This window comes from Scyliorhinus torazame, chromosome 4 (genome assembly GCF_047496885.1).
Source record: "Scyliorhinus torazame isolate Kashiwa2021f chromosome 4, sScyTor2.1, whole genome shotgun sequence".
Classification (NCBI taxonomy): Eukaryota; Metazoa; Chordata; class Chondrichthyes; order Carcharhiniformes; family Scyliorhinidae; genus Scyliorhinus; species Scyliorhinus torazame.
The window spans coordinates 83,120,649-83,143,873 of NC_092710.1; the positions used below are offsets into that span (position 1 = coordinate 83,120,649).

Genomic DNA, 23,225 nt, shown 5'->3' on the forward strand with positions numbered 1-23,225 from the left:
GGGCAAAACAGCCGCCCCTTCTCCAAACTCCCTTCTTTCCCTAAGGGAAAAGGGCAGTTGCCTCCCGACTCGGTTCCTAGCTTTCCCCTCCGCAAGGCCCATGAACCTCTCGAGCCATCCCTGCTGTAATACTCAAACGACTCTCAAAGTCCTGACTGACACCCTGTGTGACTGGGGCAGAGATAACCTGCCCCTCCTCAGCAAGGTCTGGCACCTGTCTTAGCTCAGCTGCTGCTGAAAACCTCATCCATGCCCCCAGGCTCCTGGCTGCTCTCCCACTAGAAAGAGGTCTCCAAAACTCTGCTGCCCATGTCGTTACTCACAGCAAGTCCCATTCACTATCATTCCGTTTACTCGCTGACCTATACGAGCTCCAACTTCTCAAATTCAAATTATTCCAAAACCCACTAAGACCTCACACCCTAACCCAAAACTCCCCCAGTTCCGACATCCCTCCGAGGTCTCCGTGCCACCCCTGTCACCACCTCCCCAACTCTACCACACCTCCTCCCTACCCCCTCCCCTCCCACCTCCCCATCCATTCCCATCATTTGTTGCCCTCCCCCTCCATTCACGTCCTTCCCCCACCCCCCCCCCATTTCCCTCCCCTTCATTTACCTCCCTCGCCCCGGTCTTCTCCCTCCACCCCCTTCTCCTCCCCTCCCCTCAACACTGACTCTATACAGTTACACGCTGCTGAACACGGACTCTGCAGTGCTACCACATGGCGGGAGCTGAGAATTGTACCCAGACGGCTGGCCACCTCACCTGAAACACGTTGCTCTTGTGCCCACTATCAAACTCGAGGGCGGGCTTCCGGCGGGCCCAGTCCCAGATGACCACCTTGAGGTCATCGCTGCCACTGGCAAGCCATGTACCGCGGCGGTTGAAGTGGAGGGTGTTGACGCAGCCTGTGTGACGCTCCAGGCCATGCTGCAAGCGCAAGCGTTCCACAAAGGTGCGGGCACCACACGCCCGGTACATGAAGGCACGGGGATCACGGCCAATCTCCCGGCCTCCCAAGGCAGGGGCAGCACACCAGGTGGGCGGGGGCAATGCGGCCACTTCGGAGTGGACCCAACGCTCCAGCGCCGCCTCCTCCTCGGAGGAGTCACGCTCAGGCTCGCTGGGCCGCTTCGGCCCCCGTCTCCGGCGGGCAGGTGTCTCCCTGCGGCCGTGCTCCATCTTGCTCTCGTCCTCCTCCTCATCCTCCTCCTCCTCCTCATCCACGATGGAATAGGTGCCCGTGTCCTCCAGTGAGTCAGAATCTCGCTCGTCCGAGCTCTCCTTCTCCGTTCCGCGCCTGCCTCCATCCCCACTGCCTCGACGATCTGCCTCCTCTTCCTCCTCTGCCATCTGCTCATCGCCCGTAAGGCTCATACTCAAATCCGATGCTTCCACCTCAATGCCGGATGAGGTCTCACGAGCCTCTTCTGTGTCCTCGGGACTACTTGTTAGACTGCCTGTAAACAGCAGAGGTGATTAGACAGTGGACCGCACCCTCCGATCTGACGCTCCAACAGTGCAGAGCTCTCTCGGTACCAACAATCTGGGGTGGGGAGAGCGCGACAATGGAGCGGGTATTGGGGGGGGAGCGAGAGAGCGAGCAAGAGAGACAGCGAGAGAGAGAGAGAGCATGACAGTGGACAGGGGGGGGGGGGGGGGGGGGACAGAGCGCCCGAGAGAGTGGGCAGAGCGCCAGAGCGAGAGGGGGGGGGGGGGAGAGCAGAGCGCCAGAGGAAGAGGGGTGGGGGAAACAGAGCGCCCGAGAGAGAAGGGGGCGGGGGGGGGGGGGGGGGGGGGGGGGTAGAGCGCCAGAGCGAGGGGGGAGCAGAGCGCCAGAGAAAGAGAGAGAGCGAGACAGACCGGGGGGGGGGGGGGGGGGGGGCAGAGCGCCCAAGAGAGAGAGAGGGGGGGGGGGGGGGGGCAAGAGCGCCCGAGAGAGAGAGAGAGAGAGATAGGGAGGGAGGTGGGGGGGCAGAGCGCCAGAGAGGGAGGGGGGTGGCAGAGCGCCAGAGACAGAGAGGGGGGGGTCAGAGCATCCGAGAGAGGGGGAGGGGCAGAGCGCCAGAGAGAGAGAGAAAGAGTGGGGGGGGTGGGGTGGGGAGGGCCAAGCGACAGAGAGAGGGGGGGGTGTCAGGGTGCCAGAGAGAGAGAGGAGGGGGGGGCAGAACGCCCGAGAGAGTGGGGGGGGGGGGGCAGAGCGCCCGAGAGAGGGGGGGGGGGGGCAGAGCGCCAGAGAGAGGGGGGGGGCAGAGCGCCAGAGAGGGGGGGGGGCAGAGCGCCAGAGGGGGAGGGGGAGGGAGGGAGAGGGGGGTGTCAGGGCGCCAGAGAGAGAAGGGGGGGGGGGGGGGCAGAGCAACAGAGAGAGAGAGAGAGAGAGAGAGAGAGAGAGCGAGAGAGAGAGAAAGGGGGGGCAGAGCGCCAGAGAGAGAGAGAGAGAGAGAGAGAGAGAGAGAGAATGAGAGGGGCAGAGGGTGTGTGTGTGTGAGAGAGAGCGAGACAGAGAGAGAGGTGCAGACCTTGCATGACAGAAAGAGAGGGGGAGAGAGGAAAAAATGGTCACCTACCATTCCGGAAATCAGGTTTCAGATCAAGTTCTCCACTCCTGTCCCCCATCTTGTCAAATGTTTCCAGATGATGCTCAGATTATCAGAGGCTGCAAGTCAAAGAGTGAACAGGGTGAATTGCCAGAGAAATCGGAGCAGGCCATTCAGACCCACCCACCATACTCAACCTCACTTGCCTATATTTGCCCATAACCACAAGTGTGCAAAGTCAGGACTCCTCTTCAGCCGAGGGTCACACACAATTAAACGCTGGCAACTAAGTTGCTGTTTGTAACTGTTCTCGTTCTCTGTCGGGTGCGCCATTGAGACATCCCGCCACAGAGCACAATCAGAAATCACTGAAGTGAGTGAAACTTTATACTCTGTGGATACACTCTATACCTGCTGGGAAAGCGGCACATTGTTCAATGAGATGGCCTTGGGTCTTTGAACACCTCATGGCTATAACCATTAACCTCTCTGGCTTTGAAAGCTTTGCCGTATGTCAAACTTTCTTCAATAACTAACTTTTCTTTAATGGAAAGAAAAGTTGACAATATTTCAGCTTCGACTTAATCCCATGTCTAATCACCAAGTACTTATTCCAGTTAGGAACCAAATAATAATAATTCCAGTCTCAAAAACACACAGGGACGGACCTTCCACATCCCTCTGGGGTAGAGACTTACAAAGAGTCACTACCATCAGAGTGAGGTAATCGCTCATCGTCTCAGTCCTAAATGCTCCAGCTCTTATCTTTTTTTTGATTCACCTAACCTGCATCTCTTTGGGTTGTGGGGGTGAGACCCAAGCAGACACGAGAAGAACGTGCAAACTCCACACGGACAGTGACCCGGGGCTGGGATTCGAACCTGGGTCCTCAGCGCGTGAGGCAGCAGTGCTAACCACTGTGCCACCCTACCATAAGAAATTTTACTCCATATCCCTACATCGGAGTCATTAATATATCACAAGGGGAGAAAGTCTTCACACACACATTAGTTCATATATAAAGACATGCTGCCATTTTCTGAATCAGACAGAGACACCCAGTTGCTATTGAGGGATTTGTTTCTCAGGACAAGTACAGCACGGGGTTAGATACAGAGCAAATCTCCTCTGCACTGTCCCCATCAATCACTCCCAGGACAGATACAGCACAGGGTTAGATACAGAGCAAATCTCCTCTGCACTGTCCCCATCAATCACTCCCAGGACAGATACAGCACAGGGTTAGATACAGAGTAAATCTCCTCTGCACTGTCCCCATCAAACACTCGCAGGACAGATACAGCACAGGGTTAGATACAGAGCAAATCTCCTCTGCACTGTCCCCATCAAACACTCCCAGGACAGGTACAGCACGGGGTTAGATACAGAGCAAATCTCCTCTGGACTGTCCCCATCAATCACTCCCAGGACAGATACAGCACAGGGTTAGATACAGAGTAAATCTCCTCTGCACTGTCCCCATCAAACACTCGCAGGACAGGTAGAGCACGGGGTCAGATACAGAGTAAAGCTCCCTCTACACTGTCCCCATCAAACACTCCCAGGACAAGTACAGCACAGGGTCAGATAAAGAGTAAACTTCTCACTGCACTATCCCCATCAAACACTCCTGGGACAGGTACAGCACGGGGTTAGATACAGAGCAAAGCACCCTCTAGACTGTGCCAATCAAACACTCTCAGGCCAGGTACAGCACAGGGTTAGATACAGAGTAAAGCTTCCTCTACACTGTCCCCATCAAACACTCCCAGGACAAGTACAGCAGGGGGTTAGTTACAAAGTAACGCTCCCTCTACACTGCCCCCACCAAAGAACAAAACAATGTACAACACAGGAACAGGCCCTTCGGCCCTCCAAGCCCGTGCCGACCATGCTGCCAGTCTAAACTAAAATCTTCTACACTTCCTGGGTCCGTATTCCTCTACTCCCATCCTATTCATGTAATTGTCAAGATGCCCCTTAAACGTCACTATAGTCCCTGCTTCCACCATCTCCTCCGGCAGCGATTTCCAGGCACCCACTACCCTCTGTGAAAAAAACACTCAAGTACAGCACGGGGTTAGTTACACAGTAAGGCTCCCTCTACACTGTCCCCAGCAAACACTCCCAGGACAGGTACAGCACGGGGTTAGATACAGAGTACTGCTCCCGCTACACTGTCCCCATCAAACACTCCCAGGACAGGTACAGCACGGGGTTAGATACAGAGTAAAGCTCCCTCTACACTGTCCCCAGCAAACACTCCCAGGACAGGTACAGCACGGGGTTAGATACAGAGTAAAGCTCCCTCTACACTGTCCTCATCAAACATTCCCACGACAGGTACAGCACTGAACCCTAACTGACATCTCCAAATCCCAAGCTTCTCTGTAACCTGCCCCAAAACATTCACATCTGTCTGAAGATTTGCCCGCACTACTCCAACTGAGGCCCAACCAGTGACTTATAAATATCTAGAATGACCTACTTGCAATTTATTATGATGTACTCCAAACCACCTCCTCAGCTTGAATACCCCTCTATCCAATGTCTCCAAACTTCAGTTATTTAACATGTCCCTTCCATAGAGACATTTCCACAACTCTTGGACAGGCACATGGACAGCAGTAAATTGAAGGGGTGTAGGTTAGGTTGATCTTAGATTAGGATAAGTGGCTGGCACAACATTGTGGGCTGAAGGGCCTGTACTATACTGTTCTATGTTCTATGTCATCTGCAGAGAGTCAACAAACACCTCTTCTTGTACTGAACTCAAATCATATTTACCTGCTCCTGCGTTGACCCCTCCCTGCAAATTAAACAAAAAGTGTCAAATTTACTGAGAGTCACAATAGGTAAATAAGCTCAAGACATTTTGCACAAAAGCAAAACGCATTACAGTCATAGTGCCCAATAATTCACATTATGTAGTGAGAAGGGCAAATCAGGAGATGCTCAAAGTTTTAAATAAAAGCATAAAGTGCAGGAAAGAACCAGCAGGTCTGGCAACATCTATAGAGAGACAAACAGAGAGAACTTGACGAATTGGGTAAAACTGCTCTTCAGAACTGAAGGGAGGTTGAAGCGTGATTTTGTTTTGCTGCTGAAAGAGGGCATTAGAATATAAAGAGTGCTCCCAGTATTGGTTAGAGGGCAAGAGAGATGAAATCCCAAAGATGCCATGGAACAGAAGACAAAAGAGGTTGGCTCAAAGGCTGTAGTAAAGAACCAAAGCACTGGTCCAGAGTGAGCGCTCATGACAGACATAAACACACAGCGATGTCCAAAAGGAGAAACACAACACCACTACACAGACCGGTGCTTGGCAAAAACTAAAAACAAATTTAAGACAGAGGGACAGTGTTTTGTGGTCCACATTTACCTGCTCCCGGGCAGATTCCTCTCCCTGCAAAAGAAAAACAAAGTAGTTATTATCGAGAGACAATGGATAGACAGCTCGGAGACAAGAACGTGCAAACAACGATGACCCTTGCCTCGATGCCCCCCCTCGAACCCTCCCCCTCCGCACCACCCCTCGAACCCTCCCCCTCCGCACCACCCCTCCCCAACCCTCCCCCTCCGCACCACCCCTCCCCAACCCAGCGCTGACCCACAGAAACATGAACGAGAGGTCCACCACTCCAGCATTTCGCCCACCCATAAGGAGGTTGCGCAGCACTGGGGAGCCCAAGGAGGGTGGGATAGCAGCTGGGAAGAGGGCACCAAATGCCCCTGCCCACCTCACCAACTGTCCTCCCGAGGCAATGCTCCAGGAAAGGGTAGTGGGCTGGAGACAGAGCAAGAGGGAAATAGGGTGTCATCCTCCAGGAAGGACGTCGCCCCCCCCCCAAAAAAAACTGATGTCGCAGATTAATTCCACCCCCCAAAAAAAACACTTACCCTTGCCAACTCAGTTAAAGTAGATATTGCCCCATTTTTGTTTCCTTTTGCCCCCCACCCAACCCTCTTTCTCCCCACCCACCCCCAATTAAAGTTGATCAGGACTGGGTGTTGATTAATATGTTTTAGTTTTTTTTTTAAATGTTATGTTTGATGTCTGGAAGGTTCCTCAGGGCTGGTCAGTAGCAGCAGCTGCTCTTGTTATTGTTATTATTGTTGTCTCTCTGCCCTCCGCCGCCATCTTGCTTTGGGGCTCCGACTCCTTCCCCTCTCCCTCCCCGGTCCGCACGGCTAGCCCCAACCCACCGCCCAGGCTGCTGTCAATAAAGTTGAGTGACGGCAGCCAACAATAATGGCGAAGATGCGGGGCGCCTGCCCCGCAGTAGGATGGTCGACCGCGCTGCACATCCGGTCCCCCCCGCCCCCACTCTTTTTTTGCAAAAATTCCAGGGACGAAAGAGAAACTCGTGGGTTTCACCACCCCTGCCGCCCACCTCCCAACCGAAAAATAAAAATTTACCCCCCCCTCCCCGGGGCTAGACCCTCGGTTCGTTAACTTCAATCGTCGCCAACGTCCTAGACATTTCCGGTCGCCATTTTGACCCCCTCTTGTGCTTTTTTGAAATTTATTTCCTCCACCTTTTAAACGACAATCGGAGCCACGGGTTCTGCAGCGGCATTTAGCGCCAGGTCGATTTCAACGGTTCAATTTTTAATAACAAGTCAAGCCTGGGTATTTGAAGGAGCATCGGTCCTGACGTCACCTCCGGCAGCTGTGGCCCTCCGCCATCTTGGTTGAGGGCAATGAGCCGCCGCCATCTTGGCTGCCCGTCAATCATGAATGAACTTTATTGACACAAATATATCTGATTCCTTTTCAAGCACTTTTCTATATATAAATTTCGGGTACCCAAATTTTTTTCAATGAAGGGGGAATTTAGCGTGGCCAATTCACGTACGCTGCACATCTTTTGGGTTGTGGGGGCGAGGCAGCGCAGACACAGGGAGAATGTACAAACTCCACATGGACAGTGGCCCAGGGCCGGGATCGAAACCGGATCCTCGGTGCCTTGAGGCAACAGTGCTAACCACTGTGCAGCCTGTGATAGTCACCACTGTTGTATTATATTGTATATATGGGTATTATAGGAAGGCCCCTGTACTACAGGTACGGGGGTAGATCCCTGCCTGCTGGCTCCGCCCAGGAGGCGGAGTATAAATGTGTGTGCTCTCCGAACAACAGCCATTTTGTAAGCTGCTGTAGGAGGCCACACATCTGTGTGTGATTAAGCCTTGATTACTCTCTACTCTCGTCTCGTCGTAATTGATAGTGCATCAATTTATTACACAGAGATTTTTCAGAGCTGGACCTCCGCATCAAGCCGGATCGCCTGCAGCTGCATCCTCAAGCAGACAACGCCAAAAAGAACTTCCAACATTGGCTAGCTTGCTTTGAAGCATACATCGGGTCTGCACTAGTGATGCGACCATCAATTCACTCGAAGACACGTGGAGAAGTAAACCGTGGTTTTAATCAGCTTAGAACTGAGCCTGCCTGTGACCGGTACAACACTGAAGGTGGCCCCGCAGGTCAGCAGCTCTTATACTTCCTGTAAAGGGGGTGGAGCCATGGGCAGAGCCCGTACATGCCCTAACATATCCCCTGTGGGTGAAGCCACACAATGGCCCATAGGTAGAGCCCACAGGGTTAATAACATAACACAGTACACTGGTGAATTATCAGTAATTATACATTCACCACAACCAGACCCAATCTCAGAAGCACAGAAGCTCCACATTCTGTACCCGCTGCTGAGCTCCAACGTTTTTACCCTTGTCCAAGACGCGCCTACCTACACAGAGGCCATGGTGCTACTGAAGGAGAATTACGCTCAGCAGACCAACAAGATCTACGCCAGGCACCTCCTATCCACGCGGCACCAACTTCCCGGTGAGTCTGTGGAAGATTTCTGGCTGTGCCCTGATGAGAGACTGTGACTGCCAGGCCGTTTCGGCCACTGAACATTCAAACCTGCTAATGAGAGACGCGTTCGTTACGGGCATAGGGTCTGACTACATACACCAGCGCCTGTTAGAAGGGGCCACGCTTTACCTCGCGGCGACCAAGAAACTAGCGCTCTCGTTCACGGTCGCATCACGCAACGTACAGGCTTATGCCCCCGACCGCACGGCCCATCCCCCCCCGTGCATCGTGGACCCCGCCAGCGAACACCCCATCAGCGACCGCCCTCAGCCAACCCCACGCCTGCGCCGCATGGCAGCCAACCAACCCTGGGGGACCCAAGTGCTACTTCTGCGGACAGACAAAACACCCCCGGCAGCGCTGCCCGGATCGGAGCGCACTCTGCAAGGCCTGCGGGAAGAAGGGACATTCCGCTGCAGTGTGCCAGGCCTGCTCAATCGCCACTATTGTCCCAACACCCCCCACGTGCGGCCAGTGGGCACCGCCATCTTCCTCTCCTCAGACCACGTGCGGCCCGTGGGCGCCGCCATCTTGCTCCACTCACAGCACGTGCGGCCCGTGGGTGCCGCCACCTTGCTTGCCTCAGAACCAATGGGCACCGCCATCTTGCCTGCCCCAGGACACGTGCGGCCCGTGGGCGCCGCCATCTTACCCGCCTCAGGACCCCTGCCCGTCGGGCACCTCATCGGGTCGCTCATCGCCTGCAACCGCCGACGACCAGTCGCGTCTCACCTCGGTCACGATCGACCAGTCTCGACCGCACAACCTCGGGACCGCTTCGACAAAGGTGAAGGTCGATGGGCACGAGATATCCCGCCTTCTGGACTCCGGGAGCACTGAGAGCTGCATCCACCCCGATAAGGTAAGGCGCTGCTCCCTTGCGGTACACCCCGCTAACCAAAGAATCTCCCTGGCCTCTGGATCCCACTCCGTGGAGATCCGGGGGTACTGCATCACCACCCTCACCGTCCAGGGCGTAGAGTTCAGCGGTTTCCGGCTCTACGTCCTCCCCAACCTCTGCGCGGCCTTGCTACTTGGCCTGGACTTCCAGTGCAACCTCCAGAGCCTAACCCTGAAATTTGGCGGGCCCCTACCACCCCTTACTGTTTGGGGCCTCGCGACCCTTAAGGTCGACCTCCCTTCCCTGTTTGCAAACCTCACCCCAGATTGCAAACACGTCGCCACCAGGAGCAGACGGTACAGCGTCCAGGACAGGACCTTCATCAGGTCTGAGGTCCAGTGGCTGCTGTGGGATGGTATCATCAAGGCCAGCAACAGCCCCTGGAGAGCCCAAGTGGTAGTGGTGAAAACCAGGGAGAAAAACAGGATGGTCGTTGAGTACAGTCAGACCATCAATCGGTAGCTCGATGCGTACCCCCTCCCACGCATATCTGATATGGTCAATCAGATTGCGCAGTACCGGGTCTTCTCGACAATAGACCTGAAATCTGCCTACCACCAGCTCCCCATCCGTAAGGCGGACCGGCCATACACTGTGTTTGAAGCAGACGGCCGCCTTTACCATTTGCTTAGGGTTCCCTTCGGTGTCACCAACAGGGTCTTGAGCTTCTAACGGGAGATGGACCGAATGGTTGACCTGTACGGGCTGTGGGCCACTTTCCCGTACCTGGACAACGTCACCATCTGCAGCCACGACCAGCAGGACCACGATGCTAACCTTTCCAAATTTCTCCACACCGCCACACTCCTCAACGTAACTTTCAACAAGGAGAAGTGTGTGTTCAGCACAAACCGATTAGCCATCCTCGGCTATGTGGTCTTGAATGGAGTTCTAGGGCCCGATCCCGACCGCATGCGCCCCCTCATGGAACTCCCCCTCCCCCACTGCCCCAAGGCCCTCAAACGATGCCTGGGGTTCTTTTCATATTACGCCCAGTGGGTCCCAAACTATGCGGACAAGGCCCGCCCACTCATTCAATCCACCACTTTCCCACTGACGGTCGAGGCTCACCAGGCCTTCAACCGTATCAAGGCCGACATTGCCAAGGCCGCAATGCACGCGGTCGATGAGACGCTCCCCTTCCAAGTCGAGAGCGATGCATCAGACGTCGCTCTGGCCGCCACCCTCAACCAGGCTGGCAGGCCCGTGGCATTTCTTTCCCGCACCCACCATGCCTCTGAAATGCAGCACTCCGTCAAAAAGGAGGCCCAAGCGATCGTTGAAGCTGTGCGACATTGGAGGCATTACCTGGCCGGCAGGAGATTCACTCTCCTCACTGACCAACGGTCGGTTGCCTTCATGTTTGACAACACACAGCGGGGTAAGATCAAAAACGATAAAATCTTGAGGTGGAGGATCGAGCTCTCCATCTACAATTACGAGATTTTGTATCGCCCCGGTAAGCTCAACGAGCCCCCCGATGCCCTGTCCCGAGGTACATGTGGTTAGCACAATTGCTTCACAGCTCCAGGGTCCCAGGTTCAATTCCCGGCTTGGGTCACTGTCTGTGCGGAGTCTGCACATTCTCCCCGTGTGTGCGTGGGTTTCCTCCGGGTGCTCCGGTTTCCTCCCACAATCCAAAGATGTGCACGTTAGGTGGATTGGCCATGCTAAATTGCCCTTCGTGTCCAAAATTTCCCTTAGTCTTGGGTGGGGTTACTGGGTTATGGGGATAGGGTGGGGGTGTGGGCTTGTGTAGGGTACTCTTTCCAAGAGCCGGTGCAGACTCGATGGGCCGAATGGCCTCCTTCTGCACTGTAATTTCTATGATTCTATGATTCTATGTGCCAGCGCACAAGTGGACCGACTCCGGACCCTGCACGACGATCTCTGTCACCCGGGAGTCACTCGCTTTTACCACTTCATTCAGGCCTGCAATCTGCCCTACTCCATCGAGGCAGTCAGGGCTATCACCAGAGACTGCCAGGTCTGCGCGGAGTGTAAACCGCACTTCTACCGGCCAGACCGTGCGCGCCTGGTGAAGGCCTCCCGCCCCTTTGAACGCCTCAGCGTGGACTTCAAAGGGCCCCTCCATCCACCGACCGAAACACATACTTTCTTAATGTGCTCGATGAGTATTCCTGATTCCCCTTCGCCGACCCATGCCCCGATATGACGTCTGCCACCTTCATCAAAGCCCTCAACACCATCTTCGCTCTGTTCGGTTTCCCCGCCAATGTCCACAGCGACCGGGGATCCTCATTTATGAGCGATGAGCTGCGCCAGTACCTGCTCAACAGGGGCATTGCCTCGAGCAGGACGACCAGCTACAACCCCCGGGGAAACGGGCAGGTGGAGCGGGAGAATGGGACGGTCTGGAGGAACGTCCAGCTGGCCCTACGGTCCAGAAACCTCCCGGCCTCCCGCTGGCAGGAGGTCCTCCCCGACGCACTTAACTCCATTTGGTCGCTCCTGTGCACCGCGACCAATGAAGGTATTCGGAGACCCCAGAGGCAGGGCTTTTAAGGGAACGGCGGAGGTTACAGGCGGGTTTAGCTTGCTGACCGCAGGAAGGGCGGTGGAGCAGCAGAGAAAGGCGAGGGGGGCGATCTATGAACATGGAGAGAAGGCTAGTAGAATGCTTGCACAGCAGCTTAGAAAGAGGGAGGCAGCCAGGGAGATTGGGAAAGTAAAGGATAGAGATGGGAACCTGGTTAGTGATTCAGGAGGGGTGAATAAGGCGTTTAGGGATTTCTACAGTAGACTGTCCAGGTCGGAAACCCCCGACGGGGCCGGAGGTGATGAGGCACTTTTTGGACGGGCTGAATTTCCCAAAGGTGGACGGGGAGCAGGTAGTTGGGCTGGGGGCCTCAATCGGGCTGGAAGAGATAGTGGAGGCTTGAAGGCCATGCAGGCGGGTAAGGCCCCGGGTCCGGACGGGTACACAGTGGAGTTTTACAACAGGTTCTTGGGGCCGGTGTTGTTGAGGATGTTCAATGAGGCAAGGGAAAGAGGGTTGTTGCCCCCGACGATGTCACAGGCAACGATTTCGCTGATTCTTAAGCGGGACAAGAACCCGGAGCTGTGTGGGTCCTGTCATGATATCCACATTAACACATCATGGTGCAATCACACACACACACACATGATGGACAGGTAGTTGGACCAACCAACACACACACATCACAGCCAATCACCAGTGAGAGCACACGCACTATAAAACAGTGCGTGTGCTCTCACAGGTCCCGCTCATTCTACCAGGAGATAGCTCAGAGCACAGAGCTCACAGCGTGCCACTCAGACATACACCATGTGCTGAGTGCCTCACTAAGATAGTGCTAGGGCTGGGTCCACAGGTTAGCTGGTGAAGTACGAACCACAGCCAGAAGTTAATAGTTATTATTGTACAGAATAATAAAACAGAGTTGTACCATCTACAACCGTGTTGGTTCGTTTGTGTATCGGAACACCCAACATGACAGGTCCTACAGGCCGATCTCCCTGTTGAATGTAGATGCCAAGTTGCTGGCCAAAATCTTGTCCTCCAGGATGGAGGATTGTGTTCTGGACGTTACTGGGGAGGACCAGAGGGGTTTGTTCAGGGCAGGCAGTTGGTGGCCAATGTCAGAAGGCTGTTAAATGTGATCATGATGCCCCTGGAAGGTAGGGAGGTGGAGGTAGTGATCACAATGGATGCAGAAAAGGCTTTTGATCAGGTGGAATGGGATTATCTGTGGGAGATACTGGGACGGTTTGGATTCGGGCGGGGCTTTATTGACTGGGTCAGGTTGCTGTATCAGGCTCCTGTGGCAAGTGTACGGATGCATAGGACAACATCAACTATCTTAGACTGCACTGGGGGATGAGTTGGGATGCTCCCTCTCCCCACTGTTGTTTGCGCTGGCTTTCGAGCCATTGGCAATTGCTCTGAGAGCCTCGAGGGGCTGGAGAGGACTGGTCCGGGGCGGGGGGAGGGGGGGCGGATGGAGCACAGGGTTTCGCTCTATGCGGATGACGTTTCGGACCCAATAGAGGGGATGGAAGAAATCCTGAGGTTTCTAGGGGAATTTGGCCGGTTTCCGGGGTATAAGCTTAATATGGGAAAGAGTGAGATGTTTGTGGTCCAGGCGAGGGGACAGGAGAGGTGACTGGGGGAGCTGCCGTTTAGATTAGTAGGGGAAGCTTTAGGTAACTAGGCATCCAAGTGGCACGGGAATGGGATCGGCTGCATAACTTAAATCTGGCCCGGCTGGTGGACCAAATAAAGGACGGTTTTCGGAGATGGGACGTGCTTCCGTTGTCTCTGGCTGGGAGGGTGCAGACGGTGAAGATGACGGTCCTCCCGATATTCCTATTTGTATTTCAGTGTCTCCCCATTTTTATTCCGCGGTCCTTTTTTAAGCGGGTCAACAGAGTGATCTCTGGCAAGACCCCGCGAGTAAGGAAGGTAATGCTTGAGCGGAGTTGGGCAGAGGGCGGGCTGGCGCTGCCAAATCTTAGAACTATTACTGGGCGGCAAATATAACCATGATCAGGAAGTGGGTGGTGGGGGAGGTGTCGGCATGGGTGCGCATGGAGGCTGCTTCATGTAAGGGCACCAGTTTGGTGGCGTTGGTAACTGCGCCTCTGCCATTCCCGCCGGCACGGTACTCCACCAGCCCCGTGGTGGTGACAGCCCTGAGAGTTTGGGGCCAGTGGAGGCAGCATGTGGGAGCAGAGGGAGCATCGGTCTGGGCCCCAATCACTGATAATCACCGGTTTGCCCTGGGGAGTCTGGATGGGGGGTTCTGGTTATGGCGGGGAGCGGGAATTGAGAGGATGGGGGGTATGTTCATAGAGGGGAGCTTTCTGAGTTTGAGGGCGCTGGAGGAGAAGTTTGGGTTGGCGAGGGGAAACAAATGCAGGTATCTGCAGGTGCGGGACTTCCTTTGTAAACAGGTGTCAACCTTCCCGCTCCTACCGCTAAGGGGGATTCAGAACAGGGTAGTTTCCAGAGGGTGGGTAGGAGAAGGGAGTGTCTCGGACATTTATAAGGAGCTTATGGGGTCGGAGGAGACGCAGACCGAGGAGCTGAAGCGCAAGTGGGAGGAGGAGCTGGGAGGAGAGATAGAGGATGGTCTATGGACGGACGCATTGAGTGGGGTCAACACAGCCGCAACATGTGCCAGGTTCAGCCAGGACAAGTACTGAGTCCACATCCATATCTACAATTGTCCTGGATGGTGTTGAGCTTCGAGTGTTGTTGGAGCTGCACTCATCCATGCAAGTGGAGACTAAATAAATAATAAAACAATCTTTATTAGCGTCACAAGTAGGCTTACATTAACACTGCAATGGAGTTACTGTGAAAATCCCCGAGTCGCCACTCTCCGGTGCCTGTTCGGGTACACAGAGAGAGAATTCAGAATGTCCAATTCACCTAACAGCACGTCTTTCAGGACTTGTGGGAGGAAACCCAAGGCGACACAGGGAGAACGTGTAGACTCCGCAGACAGTAACCCAAATCTGGAATCGAAGCTGGGACCCTGGCGCTGTGAAGTAACAGTGTTAACCACTGTGTTACCGTGCTGCTCATTTCATTACAGTCCTGACTTGTGGTTGTAGATGGTGGGGTGGGGGTGGGGGGGGGGGGGGTCAGGAAGTGAGTTATTCGCCGTAGGATTCCCAACCTCTGACCTGCTCTTGTAGCCACAAGACTTAATGTGATGGGTTAATAAAGGTGGGACCTGTAAGGGAGGGAGACGGCTTTTGCACTCTGTGTATAGTTTCATGTACATTGTTTATTGTGTTGTTGTTATAATACCAATAAAATGTTTATTAAAAAAAGACTGAATGTGACAAGTCCAATTCAGTTTCTGGTCAATGGTTACCCCCGGGATTTTGATTGTGGGGGATTCAGCGGTGGTAATGCCACTGAATGTCAAGGGGCGATGGTTAGATCCTCTCCTGTTGGAGATGGTCATTGCCTGGCACTTGTGTGGCGTAATTGTAACTTGCCCTTTGTCAGCCCAAGTCTGGAAGTTGTGTATGTGGCTGCACTGAGGCTGAATACAGAATGACAAAAACAGACCCTGTATCAATCAAATTTATTTTTGTGTTCATCACTTAATTACAGCAGCCATCCATGATATGGGGAGAGGGGGGTGGGAACAGTTACAAAGGCCCATCACAGAGACCCAGATTAGGTCGCTGTAGCAACGCACGGGAGGAGGATACAAGAAATGCTCATCTGGGCCCAGATCTGACGTCTCCCCCAGTGCCTGACGGAACGCAGCCAGGCCCCAGTGCCTGACGGAACGCAGCCAGGCCCCAGCGCCTGAATGAAGGCAGCCAGGCCCCAGCGCCTGACGGAACGCAGCCAGGCCCCAGCGCCTGACGGAACGCAGCCAGGCCCCAGCGCCTGACGGAACGCAGCCAGGCCCCAGCGCCTGACGGAACGCAGCCAGGCCCCAGCGCCTGACGGAACGCAGCCAGGCCCCAGCGCCTGACGGAAGGCAGTCAGGCCCCAGCGCCTGACGGAAGGCAGCCAGGCCCCAGCGCCTGACGGAACGCAGCCAGGCCCCAGCGCCTGACGGAACGCAGCCAGGCCCCAGCGCCTGACGGAACGCAGCCAGGCCCCAGCGCCTGACGGAACGCAGCCAGGCCCCAGCGCCTGACGGAACGCAGCCAGGCCCCAGCGCCTGACGGAACGCAGCCAGGCCCCAGCGCCTGACGGAACGCAGCCAGGCCCCAGCGCCTGACGGAACGCAGCCAGGCCCCAGCGCCTGACGGAACGCAGCCAGGCCCCAGCGCCTGACGGAACGCAGCCAGGCCCCAGCGCCTGACGGAACGCAGCCAGGCCCCAGCGCCTGACGGAACGCAGCCAGGCCCCAGCGCCTGACGGAACGCAGCCAGGCCCCAGCGCCTGACGGAACGCAGCCAGGCCCCAGCGCCTGACGGAACGCAGCCAGGCCCCAGCGCCTGACGGAACGCAGCCAGGCTCCAGCGCCTGACGGAATACAGCCAGGCCTCTCCCGCCGCTCCCACTGGGACGAATGCAGAGAAGTCCTGTGTGACTGCGATCCATACATCGCACACTCCCCCAGCAATGTCCAACAGTCCCCACAACAAACAGAAGACATTCATTACCCTGCACGGGTATCGCACTGCCCCTGCTGCCCCAGGATTTAGGGCAGATTTCAGAGAGGTAGGGGGCAAGGAAAAGAGGGGAGGGAAGGGACAGGAGTCAGATTCCAAAACAGGATTCGCCGCCCTCTTTCACATCACCAAGCACGGCTCGCTGCCCAGTGCTGCGTTCTCCGGAACATTCATTCCATCCAGGTCAAAGTTCAATCCAGGAGGCTGTTGGGAGTAGAGATGAAAATATAACGCTGGTTTTCAACAATCTGGCCCCATCAAACACTCCCAGGACAAGTACAACATGGGGTTAGGTACAGAATAAAGCTTCCTCAACACTGTCGCCATCAAACACTCCCAGGACAGGTACAGCACGGAGTTAGATACAGAGTAAAGCTCCCTCCACACTGTCCCCATCAAACACTCCCAGGAGAATTATAGCACGGGATTAGATACAGAGTAAATCTCCCTCTACACTGTATCATCAAATACTCCCAGGACAGGTACAGCACGGGGTTAAATACAGAGTAAAGCTCCCTCTACATTGTCCCCATCAAGCACTCCTAGGACACGTACAGCATGGGATAGATACAGAGTAAACTTCACTCTTCACTGTCCCCATCAAACACTCCCAGGACAGGTACAGCACGGGGTTAGATACAGAGTAAAGCTCCCTCTACGCTGTCCCCATCAAACACTCCCAGGACAGGTACAGCACGGGATTAGATACAGAGTAAAGCTCCCTCTACACTGTCCCCATCAAACACTCCCAGGACAGGTACAGCGCGAAGTTAGATACAGAGCAAAGCTCCCTCTACACTGTCCCCATCAAACACTCCCAGGACAGGTACAGCACGAGGTTAGATACAGAGTAAAGCTCCTTCTGCACTGTCCCCATCAAACACTCCCAGGACTGGTACAGCATGGGGTTAGATACAGAGTAAAGCTCCCTCTACACTGTCCCCATCAAACATTCCCAGGACAGGTCCAGCACGAGGTTAGATACAGAGTAAAGCTCCCTCTACACTGTCCCCATCAAACACTCCCAGGACAGTGATAGCACGGGGTTAGATACAGAGTAAAGCTCCCTCTACATTGTAGAGGTGTAGGAGGGAGGGTTTCAGTTACTTGGATAATTGGAGCACATTCTGGGGAAGGTGGTACCTGTACAAACAGGACGGGTTACACCTGAACCAGAGGGGCACCAATATCCTGGGAGGAAATTTGCTACAGCTCTTCAGGAGGGTTTAAACTAATTTGGCAGGGGGATGGGAAACTGATTTGTAGTCCAGGAGATAGCATTGCTGGAGTTCAGGAAGTTGACGGTAGTGCAGTACTGAGGAAGGTACCAAGGTCACAAGAGTGGACCTGCAGGCATGAAGGTGGTTTGAAGTGTGTCTACTTCAAAGCGAGGAGTATCAGGAATAAGGTGAGCTTGAAGCATGGATTGGTACCTGGGACTACGATGTTGTGGCCATTACGGAGAAGTGGATAGAACAGGGGCAGGAATGGTTGTTGGAGATTACGGGGTTTAGATGTTTCAGTAAGATTAGGGAAGGTGGTAAAAGAGGTGGAGGAGTAGCATTGTTAATCAAGGATAGTATAATGGCTGCAGAAAGGCAGTTTGAGGAGGATCTGTCTACTGAGATAGCGTGGGCTGAAGTTAGAACTAGGAAAGGAGCGGTCACTTTGTTAGGAGTTTTCTGTAGGCCCCCAAACAGTAACAGAGATGTGGAGAAAAAGATTGCAATGCAGATTTTGGATAGGTGCGGTAGTCACAGTGAAGTTGTCATGGGTGACTTTAACTTTCCAAATATTGATTGGAACCACTATAATTCGAATAGTTTGGATGGGGCTGTTTTTATCCAGTGTATGCAGGAGGGTTTCCTCACACAATATATGGATAGACCAACAAGAGGCGGGGCCACATTGGATTTGGTACTGGGGAATGAACCGGGCCAAGTGTTCGATTTGGTTGTGGGCGAGCACTTTGGAGATAGTGACCACAATTCGGTGACTTTCACTGTATCAATGGAGAGGGATAGGAACATACGGCGGGGCAAGGTTTATAACTGGGGGAAGGGTAATTACGATGCGATTAGGCAAGAATTGGGGAGCATAAGATGGAAACAGGAACTGTCATGGATAGGCACCATTGAGATGTGGAGCTTGTTCAAGGAGCAAATACTGTGTGTTCTTGATATGTATGTCCCTGTCAGGCAGGGAGGGAATGGTCGAGTGAGGGAACCATGGTTTACAAAAGAGGTCACTTTGTTACAATGTCTTGTAAAGAGGAAGAAGGGGGCTTATGAAAGGATGAGAAAACAAGGTTCAGTTAGGGCACTTGAGGGATACAAGATAGCTGGGAAGGAGCTCAAGAAAGGGCTTAGGAGAGCTAGGAGGGGACATGAGAAGTCCTTGGCGGGTCGGATCAAGAAAAACCTCAAGGCTTTTTATACTTATGTGAGGAATACAAGAATGACCAAGGTGAAGTTAGGGCCGGTCAAGGACAGTAGTGGGAATGTGTGCATGGAGTCTGAAGATATAGGAGAGGCCCTAAATGAATACTTTTCTTCAGTGTTCACAAACGACGGGCCATGTTGTTGAGGAGGACAGTGCTGTACAGGCTGGTAGACTGGAGGAGGTAGATATTCGGAAGGAAGATGTGTTAGAAATTTTGAGATGCCTGAGGATCGATAAGTCCCCTGGGTCTGATGCGATATATCCTAGGATTCTTTGGGAGGCGAGGGATATAGAATTTACAGTGCAGAAGGAGGCCATTCGGCCCATCGAGTCTGCACCGGCTCCTGGAAAGAGCACCCCGCCCAAGCCCACACCTCCACCCCAACCCCATAACCCAGCAACCCCACCCAACACGAAGGGCAGTTTTGGACACTAAGGGCAATTTATCATGGTCAATCCACCTAACCTGCACATCTTTGGACTGTGGGAGGAAACCGGAGCACCTGGAGGAAACCCACGCAGACACAGGAAGAACATGCAGACTCAGCATAGACAGTGACCCAAGCCGGGAATCGAACCTGGGCCCCTGGAGCTGTGAAGCAATTATGCTAACCACTATGCTACCGTGCTGCCCACTATGCTGCCATGCTGGATGAGATTGCAGACCCTTTGGCTTTGATCTTTATGTCCTCACTGTCTACAGGAATAGTGCCAGAAGACTGGAGAGAGGCGAATGTTGTCCCCTTGTTCAAGAAAGGGAATAGGTATAACCCTGGGAATTATAGGCCGGTTAGTCTCACTTCTGTCATAGGTAAATTATTGGAAAGGGTCCTGAGGGATAGGATTTATGATCATTTGGAAAGACACAGCTTAATCCAGGACTGTACAAGACCTTGGTTAGACCACACTTGGAGTATTGTGTGCAGTTCTGGTCACCTCATTATAGGAAGGATGTGGAAGCATTGGAAAGGGTGCAGAGGAGATTTACCAGGATGCTGCCTGGATTGGAGGGCAGGTCTTATGAGGAAAGGTTGAGGGAGCTTGGGCTTTTCTCATTGGAGTGAAGGAGGATGAGAGGTGACTTAATTACATAGAACATACAGTGCAGAAGGAGGCCATTCGGCCCATCGAGTCCGCACCGACCCACTTAAGCCCTCACTTCCACCCTATCCCAGTAACCCAATAACCCCTCTTAACCTTTTTGGTCACCAAGGGCAATTTATCACGGCCAATCCACCTAACCTGCACATCTTTGGACTGTGGGAGGAAACCGGAGCACCCGCAGGAAACCCACGCAGACATGGGGAGAACGTGCAGAATCCGCACAGACAGTGACCCAGCGGGGAATCGAACCTGGGACCGTGGCGCTGTGAAGCCACAGTGTTATTCACTTGTGCTACTGCGCTGCCCCAATTGAGGCGTATAAGATGATGAGAGGGATAGATAGAATGGAAGTTCAGTGACTTTTTCCTCGGGTGGATGTAGCTGTTATAAGGTTCATGGTGGAAGATTTAGGAGGGATGTCAGAGGTAGGTTCTTTACTCAGAGAGTAGTTGGGGTGTGGAACGCACTCCCAGCTATGGTAGTGGAGTCGGACACTTTAGGAACGTTCAAGCGGTTATTGGATAGGCACCTGGAGTGCACTGGAATGATGGGAGGAGGTTGATTTGATCTTAGTTTAAGACTAGTTGGGCACAACATCGTGGGCCGAATGGCCTGTACTGTGCTGTAAAGTTCTATGTTCTCGGTACAGCACGGGGTTAGACACAGTGTAAAGCTCCCTCTACACTGTCCCCATCAAACACTCCCAGGACAGGTACAGCACGGGGTTAGATACAGAGTAAAGCTCCCTCTACACTGTCCCCATCAAACACTCCCAGGACAGGTACAGCACGGAGTTAGATACAGAGTAAAGCTCCCTCTACACTGTCCCCATCAAACATTCCCAGGTCAGGTACAGCACGGGGATATTTACAGAGCAAAGCTTCCTCTACACTGTCCCCATCAAACACACCCAGGACAGGTACAGCACGGGGATATATACAGAGCAAAGCTTCCTCTACACTGTCCCCATCAAACACTCCCAGGACAGGTACAGCACGGGGTTAGATACAGAGTAAATCTCCCTCTACACTGTCACCATCAAACACTCCCAGGACAGGTACAGCACGGGGTTACATACAGATAAAGCTCCCTCTACGCTGTCCCCATCAAACATTCCCAGGTCAGGTACAGCACGGGGATATATACAGAGCAAAGCTTCCTCTGCACTGTCCCCATCAAACACACCCAGGACAGGTGCAGCACGGGGATATATACAGAGCAAAGCTTCCTCTACACTGTCCCCATCAAACACTCCCAGGACAGGTACAGCACGGGGTTAGATACAGAGTAAATCTCCCTCTACACTGTCACCATCAAACACTCCTAGGACACGTACATGCATGGGGTTAATACAGAGTAAACTTCACCCAACACTGGCCCCATCAAACACTCCCAGGACAGGTACAGCACGGGGTTAGATACAGAGTAAAGCTCCCTATACACTGTCCTCATCAAACACTCCCAGGACAGGTACAGCACGGGGTTCGATATAGAATAAAGCTCCCTCTACACTGTCCCCATCAAACACTCCCAGGACAGGTACAGCACGGGGGTAGATACAGAGTAAAGCTCCCTCCACACTGTCCCCATCAAACACTCCCAGGACAGATGCAGCACAGGATTAGATACAGAGTAAAGCTCCCTCCACACTGTCCCCATCAAACACTCCCAGGACAGGTACAGCATGGGGTTAGATACAGAGTAAAGCTCCCTCGACACTGTCCCCATCAAACACTCCCAGGACAGGTGCAGCACGGGGTTAGATACAGAGTAAAGCTCCCTCTACACTGTCCCCTTCAAACACTCCCAGGACAGGTACAGCACAGGGTTAGATACAGAGTAAAGCTCCCTCGACACTGTCCCAATCAAACACTCCCAGGACAGGTACAGAACGGGATTACATACAGAGTAATGCTCCCTCCACACTGTCCCCGTCAAACACTCCCAGGACAGGTACAGCACGGGGTGAGATACAGAGTAAAGCTCCCTCTACACTGTCCCCATCAAACACTCCCAAGACAGGTACAGCACGGGGTTAGATACAGAGTAAAGCTCCCTCTACGCTGTCCCCACCAAACACTCCCAGGACAGGAACAGCACAGGGTTAGATACAGGGTAAAGCTCCCTCGACACTGTCCCCATCAAACACTCCCAGGACAGGTACAGCACGGGGTTACATACAGAGTAAAGCTCCATCTACACTGTCCCCATCAAACTCTCCCAGGACAGGTACAGAACTGTGTTAGATACAGAGTAAAGCTCCCGCTATACTGTCCCCATCAAACGCTCCCAGGACAAGTGCAGCACGGGGTTAGATACAGAGTAAAGCTCCCTCTACACTGTCCCCTTCAAACCCTCCCAGGACAGGTACAGCACAGGGTTAGATACAGAGTAAAGCTCCCTCGACACTGTCCCAATCTAATACTCCCAGGACAGGTACAGCACGGGGTTAGATACAGAGTAAAGCTCCCTCTACACTGTCCCCATCAAACACTCCCAAGACAGGTACAGCACGGTGTTAAATACAGAGTAAAGCTCCCTCTACACTGTCCCCATCAAACACTCCCAAGACAGGTACAGCACGGTGTTAGATACGGAGTAAAGCTCCCTCTACAATGTCCCCATCAAACACTCCCAGGACAGGTACAGCACAGGGTTAGATACAGAGTAAAGCTCCCTCGACACTGTCCCCATCAAACACTCCCAGGACAGGTACAGCACGGGGTTAGATACAGAGTCAATTCTCTAAACGCACCCTGAATCAGGGACAGAGTTTGGACATTTTTACTCACCACATCCGCCAGTTCTTTTGGTGGTTCCCCGAGATCTTGAAGCTAAGGGAGAGAGTTTGAGAGAGTGAGAGTAAGAGTGACGGATAGACAGACAAAGCGGGGGGGAGAGAGAGAGCGAGACAGTAACAGAGATGGTCAGAGAGAGAGATACAGAGAGAGAAAAAGTCAGAGAGAGGGAGAGAGAAAGACAGAGAGAGAGGTAACGTGAGAAAGACAAAGAGGGAGAGAGCGGGGGGAGAGAGAGGGTTGGAGCGAGAGCGAGCGAGGGTCAGATGGAGGGAGAGACGGAGGGAGGGAGAGACAGAGGAAGGGAGAGACAGAGGGTGGGAGAGACAGGGAGGGAGAGACAGGGAGGGAGAGGCAGAGGGAGGGAGAGGCAGAGGGAGGGAGAGGCAGAGGGAGGGAGAGACAGAGGGAGGGTGAGA

The 23,225-nt window shown here is 53.7% G+C and overlaps 2 protein-coding genes across 6 annotated transcripts in view; both read right to left on the reverse strand.

Moving 5' to 3' along the window:
- The window catches only part of dcaf8 (DDB1 and CUL4 associated factor 8), a 147,555-nt gene extending 140,453 nt beyond the window's left edge, over positions 1-7,102 (reverse strand). Inside the window, exons 1-5 of one of the 3 annotated variants that reach the window (XM_072498327.1) lie at positions 7,080-7,102; positions 5,923-5,946; positions 5,328-5,349; positions 2,571-2,659; positions 769-1,463 (exon numbers count right to left, since the gene is read on the reverse strand). In XM_072498327.1, coding sequence (XP_072354428.1) covers positions 769-1,463; positions 2,571-2,619 — 744 coding nt within the window. In that variant the 5' untranslated portion in view covers positions 2,620-2,659; positions 5,328-5,349; positions 5,923-5,946; positions 7,080-7,102. Of the gene's footprint in view, positions 1-768; positions 1,464-2,570; positions 2,660-5,327; positions 5,350-5,922; positions 5,947-6,440; positions 6,716-6,746; positions 6,790-7,079 lie in introns of those variants that run through there. The other 2 variants (XM_072498326.1, XM_072498325.1) reach the window with 2 other exon arrangements.
- Positions 7,103-16,507: 9,405 nt separating this feature from the next.
- The window catches only part of pex19 (peroxisomal biogenesis factor 19), a 54,112-nt gene continuing 47,394 nt past the window's right edge, over positions 16,508-23,225 (reverse strand). For all 3 annotated transcript variants that reach the window (XM_072498329.1, XM_072498328.1, XM_072498331.1), the window contains exons 7-8: positions 22,801-22,842; positions 16,508-16,666 (exon numbers count right to left, since the gene is read on the reverse strand). In XM_072498329.1, the coding sequence (XP_072354430.1) occupies positions 16,583-16,666; positions 22,801-22,842 (126 nt within the window). In that variant the 3' untranslated portion in view covers positions 16,508-16,582. The remainder of the gene's footprint in view (positions 16,667-22,800; positions 22,843-23,225) is intronic.